General features: G+C 42.0%; 1 protein-coding gene across 3 annotated transcripts in view; it reads right to left on the bottom strand.

Moving 5' to 3' along the window:
* The window catches only part of slc36a1 (solute carrier family 36 member 1), a 72,544-nt gene that overhangs the window by 24,177 nt on the left and 35,019 nt on the right, over positions 1–13,348 (bottom strand). The window contains exons 1-4 of one of the 3 annotated variants that reach the window (XM_078230708.1): positions 9,965–10,126; positions 5,820–5,996; positions 4,449–4,539; positions 2,130–2,218 (exon numbers count right to left, since the gene is read on the bottom strand). In XM_078230708.1, coding sequence (XP_078086834.1) covers positions 2,130–2,218; positions 4,449–4,539; positions 5,820–5,977 — 338 coding nt within the window. In that variant the 5' untranslated portion in view covers positions 5,978–5,996; positions 9,965–10,126. Of the gene's footprint in view, positions 1–2,129; positions 2,219–4,448; positions 4,540–5,819; positions 5,997–9,964; positions 10,128–13,348 lie in introns of those variants that run through there. The other 2 variants (XM_078230709.1, XM_078230710.1) reach the window with 2 other exon arrangements.

The following is a 13,348-nucleotide window of genomic DNA, read 5'->3' as shown; positions in this document are numbered from 1 at the left end:
CGCAGAGATCACTCCCTCTGAGACACCCTGGTCTACTCCTCCATCACACCCAACCCTTCATCACCTTCCCATACAATTGCACTAGTGCAACACCTGCCCTTTTACCTCCTCTCTTCTCACTGTTTAAAGCTCCAAGCATTTCCAGGTGGAGGAGGAGCATTTCACTTGCTTCTCCTTCAATTCAGTCTACTGTCTCTCGACGCAGTCTCCTCTACATTGGGGAAGCTAAACACAGACTGGGTGACCGCTTTATGAAGCACCTTCACTCAGCCTGCAATCATGAACCCAACCTGCCGGTCGCTTGACATTTTCGCTTACCAACTTGCGCTTATGCCCAGATGTCCAACCTTGACCTGCAGCAAAACTCCAGTGAAGCCCAACACAAATAGGAGTCACAACACCTCATCTTCCAGTTAGGCACATTACAGCCTTCTGGACTCAACTTTGAATTCAACAACTTCAGACTGAACACACTCTCTCCCCACATCCCAAGGGTCCTCAGTCATTTGTTCTTTAGTTTTGCTTTCACCAAGCACTGACCTTTGTCTATTAACATATTCTGTTACCTTAATCAGAACCTTTTTTAGCCCTTAATCTAGCATCAACACTCCTTTGACATATTTGCAATCTCTCTTTAGCTCTGATCTCTGACCCTCTATTCTGCTTCTCCTTGATCCCCCTCCCCAACTATGTAATCCATTACATTTTACCCCTCTTTCAGTCATATGGACCCGAAACGTACTGTTTCTCTCTCCACAGATGCTGCCAGATATGCAGTGTTTATCCAGCACTTGCTGTTTTTATTTCAGATGTCCAGCATTCGCAGTATTTTGCTTTTACATTAACATTACATGTTAACGTTCTAAGGATCGATTCCACTGAATGTAACATGCAAGTGAGAAATTACCAACAATTCATTATACAGACACCAATGTCACAGAACGTCTTAGTCGTCTCAGGTCTTTCTTCAAACAACTGCACAACTTTCACACCATATCCTAGTATCCAAACCCTAACGTTTCCTTTATTTGGACTTCTGAGATTCTAACAGTTAAAAGAAAGAACAACAAGAAAGCAAAAGCTGATTGGGTTCTTTCAATTCAGATAGGTTTTATTGGTTGGCCAGCATTTAATGCCCATCCCTAGTTGCCCCTGGTGGCTAGTTGAGAGTCAACCACATTTGTGGGGCTCTGGAATCACTTGTAGATCAGACCAGCTAAGGATGGCAGATTTCCTTCCTTAAAAAGGACACTAGTGAACTAGATGGGTTTTTCCAACAATCAGCAATGGTTTCATGGTCATCAGTAAATTCTTAATTCCAGATTTTAAAAAAAAAATTGAATTCAAATTCCACCATCTGCCGTGGTGGGACTTGAACGTGGGTCCCCACAACATTAGCTGAGTTTCTGGATTAATAATCTAGTGATAATACCACTAGGCCATCTGCCTTGCCGTTAATATCAGCTGGCCTTTAATGATCACAGAAGTCACAATCCTGACCCTACCCTGCATGTAAATTTAAAGCTGTGCATTAAGTGCCAGAAAACTAATTTCCAATGCCCAGTTTGGGTTCATCATAGAAATCATAGAAACCCTACAGTGCAGAAGGAGGCCATTCGGCCCATCGAGTCTGCACCGACCACAATCCCACCCAGGCCTTACTCCCACATATTTACCCGCTAACCCTCTAACCTACACATCCCAGGACTCTAAGGGGCAATTTTTAACCTGGCCAATCAACCTAACCCGCACATCTTTGGACTGTGGGAGGAAACCGGAGCACCCGGAGGAAACCCACGCAGACACGAGGAGAATGTGCAAACTCCACACAGACAGTGACCCGAGCCGGGAATCGAACCCAGGACCCTGGAGCTGTGAAGCAGCAGTGCTAACCACTGTGCTACCGTGCCGCCCGTTCCACGAGACAAAAATTCCACAGATATGTAAAATGGGACTGTTATGGAAAAAAGTTATAAACTCTTGATGGAATAGAAATCTAAAATTGATTAACCACTCACCAACTAAAAATAATTTATTTTAATCCCCATAAGTCATTTAGGACTATCAACAAATCTGGAGCATTATAGGCGTACATGTTACACGGAAAATATTCGCTATTCACAACTTACTTCGCACATAGATAGTGACTGCATTTGACTAGCAACTGCATACAATGTACAGCTACCACTGCCATGACAACTAAGCTGATTGGACCAACCTGCGGATAAATGGAAAACTGAATTAAAAACTTAAATTAAAGTATCCACAGTTCTGCATGCAAATATTACGAGATTTGCGATTGATTCCTGTATCTCCCTCATGTTCAGTGTGTACAATCTTTTTTGTGAAGTGCATTTGAACATTTGAGCCCACACAATTGGTGGACCAACAGAACCAGAGTAGAAAGATATAAAGTTAAACCCCAATGCTGCTCATTGTCCGTTCTAAACATGACCAATTACAAGTCATAATGGCTGAAGGCGGAACAAGGAAGCCATTAATCAGTACCACATTCTTCTGATACCCCACCATTTACCTTCTCTGTGGTAGTCCAGCAGTTTCCATAAACAGGCCATAGACATTACAAAGCCCAGTCTAACAAATCCATGTCAGCATTTCACACCAACCAATAGTTCCAAAACAAAGTATCCTAGAAATTGAAATTTACATTTTAATCTTCTGCCAGAGTTTGTCTAGTCTTAATTGCTTTCTGGAGCAGTAGCAGCCAGTAGACCTGGACAAATGGGCTTGGACTGACAAGTGGAAGGTAACAGGAGCACAAAATGCCACCAAATAACCACCTCCAGCATTTGACAGTCACCTACCCCAGGTTCAAAAAATATGCCAAATATTTTCCACCATCTACAAGACTCAAAGTAAAATTACAATGGATTTTTCACTCATCTGGATGAGTACAACTGCAACATCTAAAGCTTAATGAAAGACTAGGGTCAAAGTAGCGCACTTGAAAGAAAAAGCGATGTTTTGGAGTAGTAAATGGAATTAAAGATAAACCAGTACAAATAAATTCTGGCAAGAGTGTGAGTAATAGTGGGAAATATTTAAAATGGTAATCAAGAATGTTCAAGAAACATATTCAACTAAAGAAAATCAGGAACAAACTGAATGTTGAAACAGCATGGATGAATAAACACATGGTGGTAAAATTGAAACTAAAAGGCCAAGGATATTTAAATGCACCGATCAAGAGGGTGACAAAGGGAATACAAATAGGTTTGTAAAGTCAAATGAACAATAAGAAATCAAAGAACTATGAATTAAATGATATACAAGATCAGTCAAGTATTTTAGAGGTGCCTAAAAAAGGTTAAGGATAGTGCTCGAGGGTCGCTAGCACACAAACTAATTGGAAATGGGAGCAAAATGGCATATTTAATCGAATAGTTACTATGCTTCAGTTTTATCAAAGAAATTAACAAGATGAGAATGACATTAGATAGGGAACAAAATAAAGAGACTTTAGAAAGGAGGTCATTGATTAATCAAACATGGGGAAGATAAAATTCTTGATCCGAATGGATTGCATCCGATCATATTAAAAAGTTAGGGAAGAGAAAACAAACACTATTACAAATAAAAATTAATTAGAAAATTGAATAGTGCCAGAACACTGGCAGATAGAATTAAAAGGTAAGTCAGCATAGTCACAGATGACCATTGGCTGCTCTCCCCTTTGAAGGAGAGCGCTGACTGGTGGTAATTTAACCTGAGGATCACCACACCTCAGGCGAGGGGCCAGGTTGAGTAGACGCCTGGGCCTTCATGAATAATCTCAGCCTGTGTAGGAATTGAACCCATGCTGTTGCCGTCACTCTGCATCACTAACCAAAAGGTCACCAATAAAGTACTGCATTGTAGATTTGAGCTCGAGTTAGGAACTAGTAGCAAAATTGAGAGCAAGCAGACTACAGAACAAAAAAAGAAGTTAAACTACCCAAAAGGTGGGAAGTGGTGTTCTATCTGGATCAGTTCTGAGGCCACTGCTGTACATAATTCACTTCAACAATTTGTATTTGGACAATTTCAAACTTTGACAAGAAGTTAATACAATGAAAGAATGTGACAAAATAGAAGAGGGCATTTATAAACTTACTAAATGGACGTGTCAGCAAATTACTTTCAATGTAGCCAAAAGTGATGCATTTCAGTAGCAAGAATAAAAAGGTTACATACTGCTTGGATAAAATCTAAATGGAGTAATGCCAACAACCACCTTCCCATAGATTAAATTTTAGGTACAAATGGACATGAAGGAACAGAGAAATTCAGCCTCTGGTCAGATGACAATTTCATACAGTCCCAATACATTCAGGAATCAGCATAAAGTCTGGACCTGATATGCAAGTTGACGCAGTTACAATATACTATAATATAGAAAATATCATTGTTCTACCCAGATAGATAATAAAAAAGTGAAAGCATCTCACCACAATACCCGCATTCTTCACTGCCAGTGGAAGGCTAAGAAGCCCAGTTCCTATGTTCCCTTTCAACAAATGAATTAATGTCACTAAAGTCCTGAAATGTAAACAAAAATTAATACCGTCCTTTCAGATTGTTTACTTCATGATGCTATAGCCCAGACCTAACCCCACACCTCAGCCCCACAAATCGAATATATCATTGAGAAAACTGCAGCTGCGTGCATTTTACCAATTTCATTAACACTCCAGATTATGCAGTACAACTGTACAGAATTCAACTCACAAAATGCATTTTGGTAGAACTAACGTAGGGGGGAGCTATACGATAAATGGCAGAACCATAAAGGGTGTAGATATGCAGAGGGACCTGGGTGTGCAAGTCCACAGATCCTTGAAGGTGAAGTCACAGGTGGAGAAGGTAGTGAATAAGGCATATGGCATGCTTGCCTTTATAGGACGGGGCATAGAGTATAAAAGTTGGGGTCTGATGTTGCAGTTGTATAGAATGTTGGTTCGGCCGCATTTGGAATACTGCGCCCAGTTCTGGTCGCCACACTACCAGAAGGACGTGGAGGCTTTAAAGAGAGTGCAGAGGAGGTTTACCAGGATGTTGCCTGGTATGGAAGGGCTTAGTTATGAGGAGAGATTGGGTAAACTGGGGTTGTTCTCACTGGAAAGACGGAGGATGAGGGGTGACCTAATAGAGGTATATAAAATTATGAACGGCATAGATAGGGTGAACGGTGGGAAGCTTTTTCCCAGATCGGTGGTGACGTTCACGAGGGGTCATAGGTTCGGGGGGGGGGGGGGGGGAAGAATAGAGAGAGAGGTTTAACACATATCAGAAGGACTTATTTTACACAGAGGGTGGTGGGGGCCTGGAATGCGCTGCCGGGCAAGGTGGTGGAGGCAGACACACTGGGAACGTTTAAGACTTATCTAGATAGCTACATGAACGGAGTGGGAATGGAGGGATACAAAAGAATGGTCTAGTTTGGACCAGGGAGCGGTGCGGGCTTGGAGGACCGAAGGGCCTGTTCCTATGCTGTACTGTTCTTTGTTCTTTTAAAACTCATTGTTAACTATTTCTAAACATCACTTTCAAAGCAATAACATTCACAGCCTAGTCTGAATCCAAGAGGTTTGACTGCACTGTCAAAGGTTACACTCATGACCTGTAACAAGTTTATGGTACACCACTCCATTTCTAAACCTTCTCAAAATCTAGCCCTGAAGATAATCTGTATTTTGAAGTTTCATAATTAAGTCAGATAGATCCTGCAGAGGTGACAAAAAAGACAAAAAGTGCTCTTATCTCAAATTACCAAACAATTAGTATCCTGAAGACATATTTTATTTCTGTACAGCACTTACGATGTACCAGTTCTTTCACTTAGATGTTGATAATTTCCAAAATTATCAGATGATCTTGAGGAAGCATCAGGTGAAGAAGTCAAGCTGTCATGGTCTGGGCTGTTTTCAGTGGAACTATAATCATTGTAATCTTCACTTGTCAGCTTTTTGGTCGACATGGCTGCAGCTTCTTAACAGCTGTTGAAAAATAAAGAAATTTAAATAAGCTTAGCAAAAATTTCCCACAGAAGAAAAGCAAGAGATTGTTTTCCAAACAAGCTATACTTTGAAAATGTAATTACATTGATTTAAATTGGATTTGTCATATGTATTAGTGTACAGTGGAAAGTATTGCATCTTGCCCGCTTTACAGACAAAACATACGTTCATAGAGTATATAGGGGAGAAGAAAAATGACAGGGTACAGAGTATAGTGTTACAGTCATATTTGGGGTAAAGAGAAAGATCAGTTTAATATATGGTAGGTCCATTCAAAAGTCTGATGGCAGCATGAAAAAAGCTGTTCTTGAGTCGGTTGGTACATGACCTCAGACTTTTGTATCTTTTTCCTGATGGAAAAAGGTGGAAGAAAGTACATTCAGGTGCGTGGGGTCCTTGAACATGCTGGCTGGGAAGTGTAGACAGTCAATAGATGGGAGGCTGGTTTGCGTGATAGACTGGGCTATGTTCAGTTTCTTGTGGTCTTGGTCAGAGCAAGAGCCATACCAAGTTGTGATAGCATCCTTTCCAGATGTTTCTATGGTGCATCTGTAAAGATTGGAGAGAGATGTCACAGGCATGCCAAATTTCCTTAACCTCCTGAGACAGTAGAAGCGTTGGTCGGCATTCTTAACCATGATGTTAGCATGGAGTGACCAGGACTAGGTTGGTGATCTGAACACAAAAACCTGAAGTTCTCGACCATTTCCACTTCATTACCACTGATGTAGATAGGGGCATGTCCTCCACTACACTTCCTGAAGTTGATGGCTATCTCCTTTTTTTGTTTACATCAATGGAGAGATTATTTCACCAGATTCTCTATCTCTTTCCTGCACTCCATCGCGTTATTGTTTGAGATCCAACCCACTATGATGGTGTCATCAGCAAACTTGAAAATAGAGGTGGAACGAAATTTGGCCACTAAGTCATAAGTATATAAATATGATTGTGTACAATGTCATTTAATTATACAATATCATAATTCCATTTTAGATCATTTTAATGTAGCCAGATGAATTTTCAAATATTGGCCAGTTCCAAGAGAGCCAAAATGAAAACTTTTGGGACACAGTCAACTGAAATCGTATCCTTCACAACATTCTTGCCATCACACACTACATTGACTCCAGTTTCCTGTCATTAATTTTAAGACAAGCCACTGCCTTCCATATTCACCAGGCTGACCGTTGGTCACCAAAATCTTCCAACTGAAATATCTTAATAATATGGAATCAAAGAATGACAACACTTCCCACATACTTGGGATGAGAAATTTCAGTTATCATTCACTTAAATCACTTGCGCACCCTTTCCAAGGACTTGTCATCCTTCCCAAAGTGCCCAAAACTGAACACAATACTGAGTTCAAACTATTTTTTACAAAAGGTTGAATACAATTTCCTTGTTTTTTAAAATTTTATTCATTAATAAAGCAAAGCACATTACATGATACATGTTCTTTTTTCTAAGATTCCTCAATTTCTCCTAATATCTTCAAGAGTTGTGTACGTACATTCCCAGGTTTCTGTTAAAACTCTAAACTTGTACTATATAGCTCCTATTGCCCCTTACTCTTCCTACCAAAAAGGAATTTTTCAACATTTACTGTTTTTGTTTCAGATTCCAGCATCCACAGTAATTTGCTTTTACCAAAATGTTTCACTTCTCTGCCTAAATTTCATCGGTCCATTTCCTCCTAAAATCAGTTCAACATCCTCAATATCTCATGCATTCCCAAGTTACATAACAGCTGCAAATTTTGAAATGCCCTGCATACCCAGGTACAGGTTAATATGGTCATCAAAACAAAGTGATCCTAAAACTTATCCCAGGAACACCACAGTACATTCTTTCCAGAAGGCTCTCGGCTTTCTGTATATTAGCAAATTCTGTGTCCATACAGCTACAGTGCCTTTAATCCCATGGGCGTGAATTTTGCAAACAAGTCCGTGATACTTTGTCAATAGGTTTTGAAAGCCTCGCTTTGTGTATACAAGATATGCCTGGACAATTTTCTGCATTGCCAGGTAGATGTCAGTATCGTAGCTGTACTGGAACACCTTGACCAAGGGCGCAGCAAGTTGTGGAACACAAATCTTTAGTATAATTGCTGGAATATTGTTAGGGATTTTGCAATGTCTAGTGCCTTCATCCATTTCTTGATATCACATGGGGTGAATTGAATTGGATGAAGGTTGGCATCTGTGATGCTGAGGACTTTTAGGCACGGAGCTCCAGTACGCAGTGACTAAGTCACAATGGTGTGTGGCTAACTTGCAAGTGTCCGTCAACAGTTAAAATAAATTGCCAATATCTCAATGGACTGAAATTGTGTAGCGAGTTCTGTTCATCAAAATCCTTACACCATCAAATGGATTCTGACAAGAAATAGGCCTCCTGCTCCTCTCAACAGAATAATCCAGTTAGGTCCCTGACAATGCAATTCAATTAAATATTGACCACCATAATGGAGGATAATTAATGTGATCAGAAAAAATGGATCTGCAATACTTGTTGTATGGCTTTGGGCAGCCAGATGCAAGCTGATTTAATGTTAACACTTCCTGAGGAATACTACTTTTGGTCTCTATGCATCTTTAGTTACATTTGAATAGGGAAATTCTAGTTCATAAGGTCACGTACAGAACTATCAGTATCTCACGAACCAGTCAAGAAAGCTCTATTTACCTCAATCAGAAAATAGAAATCCAACTTCAAATGGAATTATATATTCTCCTTACAGGTTTAATGTGCTTACCCTGTGCCAGCAAAGTTAAGACTCAACAGATCAGCAAAATCAAGAGATTAATGCTTTATGCGATAGAAATTTCAAAATTTAAAGCCAAGTTTAAAATGCACACTCAACTGACCAATATTAAGAATTGATGTAAATATTTCAACCCTAACTAATTACCTAGCAGAAATGTGCAAGTTTCACTTGTGCACAACAATCTCAGCATGTCCTACAAGACAGAGGATTTTGTCAGTGTATTGCAATCATTTATGTTATCTGGGGAAAAGAAATTTGAAATTTACTTACTAACAAAGTGGCATCCCTATGATAGCAGCTTTGGTATTGAAAACCATCACCGACCTACACAATAGGATCCCTAATTCAATATCAACCTCAATTTCATCTTAAACTTTCGCTCATGTAAAAGATTTTAATGAAATGTTCAATCAAGATCAGCTATGGATTAGAAATTTAGAAAAGAATCAAGCCACAAATCTGAAATGAGTTTTAAAAGATGTGAAGCTTGATGAAAAACGCACCTCCAAAAAGGTCGACTATTGCTTGAAACGTAAACAAATAACATTTAGACTTGCAGCGTAAGTGAATAACACCGTTAGACAATAACACTGGGGCGGCACAGTGATTAGCACCGCTGCCTCACAACGCCAGCGACCCGGATTCGATTCCTGGCTTAGGTCACTGTCTGTGTGGAGTTTGCACGTCCTCCCCGTGCCTGTATGGGTTTCCTCCGGGCGCTCCGGTTTCCTTCCACAGTCGAAAGATGTGCGGGTTAAGTGAATTAGCCATGCTAAATTGCCCCTTAGTGTCAGGGGGATTAGCAAGGTGAATGCATGGGGTTATGGGGATGGGGTGGGATTGTGCAGACTCGATGGACTGAATGGCCTCCTTCTGCACTAGGACTCTATGATCTAGACTTGCACTTGACTATAAGCTATGACAGACACCTTTTCACAGTTGTGTCCAATCGAACAGTGCAACACCTGACAGCGTATCCAGAAACTATGTGAACACAGCAACACCTATGCACCTCCTTAACTAATCACCTTATCATTCAATAAACAGCACACAGTCTGATCTGGGAAATGTTAGAATGACATAGTCAATGTCAAATCAGATGCACAAGTCAAAATAAAGGGAAAGTGAGACTGGGTTAAGAAAGATAAACAAAGAAAAATTTAAACACACTTACATTTTTAAAATCTTCAATAATTTAAAACTGAAGTGATTAGACTTTTCACTTTTACAAATTTAAGTTGCTTGGCAGTAGATAGATCCCAAGTCATGATCTCGTTAAATGCCAGAACAGGCCGGAGGGCTGAATGGTCTATTCCAATGTTCCCTGTAACGAAGACCGATCAAGCCATTAAAAAGTACTTGCACTGGAACGGACAAATCCTAACATCTTCGAGCAAGTTCAGTCTGTGTCTGCGATGTCAATACAAGGAACCTGACATCACCCCAAGTATTCTGAACGGTGAGACAAATGGTGGGATCCTATTTTCAGGAAGTTTATGCAGGAAACGTACATCAACCAACCACCGCCAGACTTCGACCTTCAAGTTTGCGTGCGCAATTGCTGCAAGTTGCTGCTCGATTTGCCCTCTTTTTTAGGCCAAACCAAATAAACAAACTCAAATTAAGTCAGGACAAAGTAAAAAGGGGCAGCTCCCCAAAAGGAGGGGGAATAGCCCGAACAGAAATCAAAGTACAAAGGAAACTTAAAAACATCAAATTAAAATGTGATTGTCAGGGTCAATAATGCACCCCAACCCCTGCGGTGCCCAATGGGCACGGAAGGCGTCAACCACACCCGTGGACACCGCATGCTCCCTCTCCAGGGACACCCGGCCGCGAACATAGCCGCGGTAGAGGGGCAGACAGTCAGGATGGACGGCCCCCTCGATCGCCCGCTGCCTGGACCGGTAAATGGCGCCTTTCGCCAGGCCCAGGTTCACGAGGAGGTCGCCATCCTGACCCTCCCCTCTCCGCACTGGGTGCCCGTAGATCAGGAGCGTGGGACTGAAGTGCAAACAAAACATCAATAAAAGGTTCTTTAGGAAAACAACAAACACTTAGCATCAGTTTCTTTCAGCAGAAATTCAGATCGTGGAATTTATCCTCTATTTTCTGTGAAAAAAAACAACTCTTTCCTAAATCTGGAGCCCACATTCCCTGCAGCGTTATGCAGCAAGCTTAATGGACAAATCTAGCCAGCTTTCAAAATAACAGGTTTGATTTAATTTGTCATATGTATTAGTATACAGTGAAAAGTATTGTTTCTTGCATGCTATACAAAGCATACCGTTCATAGAGAAGGAAAGAATACAGAATGTAGCGTTAGTCATAACTCAGGTGTAGAGAAGGATCAACTTAATGCAAGATAGGTCCATTCAAAAGTTTGATGGCAGCAGGGAAGAATCTGTTGAATCGGTTGGTACATGTCCTCAGACTTTTGTATATTTTTCCTGATGGAAGAAGGTGGAAGAGAGGATGTCTTGCATGCGAGGGGGCCTTAATTATGCTGGCTGCTTTTCTGAGGCAGCGGGAAGTGTAGACAGTGTCAATGGGTGGGAGGCTGGTTTGAGTGATGGACTGGGCTTCGCTCACGAGCATTTGTAGTTTCTTGCGATCTTAGACAGGGCAGGAACCATATCAAGCTGTGATATAACCAGAAAGAATGCTTTCTTTGGTGCATCTGTAAATGTTAGAGAGAGTTGTAGCGGACATGCCAAATTTCCTTAGTCTTCTGAAAAAGTAGAGGCATTGGTGGGCTTCAACTATAGTGTCGTCATGTGGGGAGGGGGGGGGGGGTGCTGCTGCAGGACAGGTTGTTGGTGACCTGGACACCTAAAAACTTGAAGCTCTTGACCATATCTACTTCATCCCCATTGATGTTGGGTGGCGAAGGAAGAAAGTGATACCACTTGCATAAAGCAAACAACTGCATAAATTGGCCAACCAAATCTGGAAATTGGTAAATTGCATGTTCCTGAATTTAATTTCAGATTTACACATTAAAATTAAGCTCCGGTTCTACTTTACTTGATGTCACTGTGCACTGTTGAAAACAGATATCCACTCCATCTGACGAAGGGGCAGCGCTCCGAAAGCTTATGGTATTTGCTACCAAATAAACCTGTTGGACTTCAACCTGGTGTTGTGAGACTTCTTACTCTACTTTACTTTCCATCAGGGGAACAAAAAACTTCTCTGGCAAAATCAGATTCTCTCCTCACAGATGCTGGGAGACCTGCCAGCTTTTTGTTTACTTTTCCCTGGCAACAGCTTGCATTTATATGGCAAAGGCTTCACAAGAGCGTTATCAAACAAAACTTGACATCGAGTCCCGTGATTAGATATTGGGACAGGTAAGCAAAAACTTGAACAGAGGGATATGCTTTAGGACTATTTTTAAAAGTGAGTCCAGCAAGTGTGGAAGGGGGATTCCAAGAGCTTGGGTTCTAAGCACAGCCAGAGACGATGGAGCAAGTGCAGAAGGAGGCCATTTGGCCTATCAAGACTACACCGACCAAAATCCCACCCAAGCCCTATCCCCTTAACCACACATTTACCCTGCTAATCCCCTGACTCCAAGGGGAAATTTAGCATAGCCAATCAACCTAACCTGTGCATCTTTGGACTGTGGGAAGAAACCAGAGCACCCAGAGGAAACCCACACAGATGCAGGGAAAATGTGCAAACTCCACAGATGGTGCCCCAAGGACGGTGTTGAACCCGAGTCCCTTGTGTTGAGGCAGCAGTGCTAACAACTGTGCCACCTTGCTAAAGAAGCTAGAACTAGAGAAACCAGATTTCTCGAGTGTTGCAGTCTGAAGGAGAGAGATGAGTTAGGGCATGAGGGGTTGGAATACTTAAACTCGAAGCATTGTTAGTGTAGATTGGTAACGACTGGGTCTGGATGGACTGGGTCATGAACATAGCCCAGTCCATCACACAAACCAGCCCTCCATCCATAGACTCTATCTACACTTCCCAATGCCTCAGAAAAGTAACCAACATAATCAAAGGACGCACCCCGGATATACGCTCTTCCACCTTCTTCGGTTGGGAAAAGAGATACAAACGACTGTAACATTACATTCTGCACCCTCTCCTTTCCTTCTCTATGAACGGTATGCTTTGTCTGTATGGCATTCAAGAAACAATACTGTACGTTAATACATGACAATAACAAATCAAAACACTGCCGGGGTCAGGTGGAGCTGCAGGGACGACAACTGAGCCCCAGTCAGAGTCAGCAGGCTTGATCTGCCCAGCCCAGGCTGACACTCGGAGCGAGGGGAGGAATGGGAGGATGTTGAGAGTGAGCCTGGTCCCGTCCCCAACGCCGAAGGAGCAGGCAAGGCCCAGTGTGACTCTCTCATTGTAGCGGTTTGTACCGGAGTGGGAGCCGCGATTCCCTTACCTGGATTGCCCGGCTGCAGGGGGAGGCTCGGCACGGCTCGTGTCCGCGGTGCCCCGGCTCCGAGTGTGGCTCTCCCCCAGTCTCTCCCGGATTCTACCTCTCTGACTCCCCGGGCAGCTGCTGGGGAGCGGCCCAGCCGGCACCAGG

This window comes from Mustelus asterias, chromosome 16 (assembly GCF_964213995.1).
Source record: "Mustelus asterias chromosome 16, sMusAst1.hap1.1, whole genome shotgun sequence".
NCBI lineage: Eukaryota > Metazoa > Chordata > Chondrichthyes > Carcharhiniformes > Triakidae > Mustelus > Mustelus asterias.
Note: the sequence above shows the minus strand (reverse complement) of the source record. Positions and strands in the feature narration are given on the sequence as shown.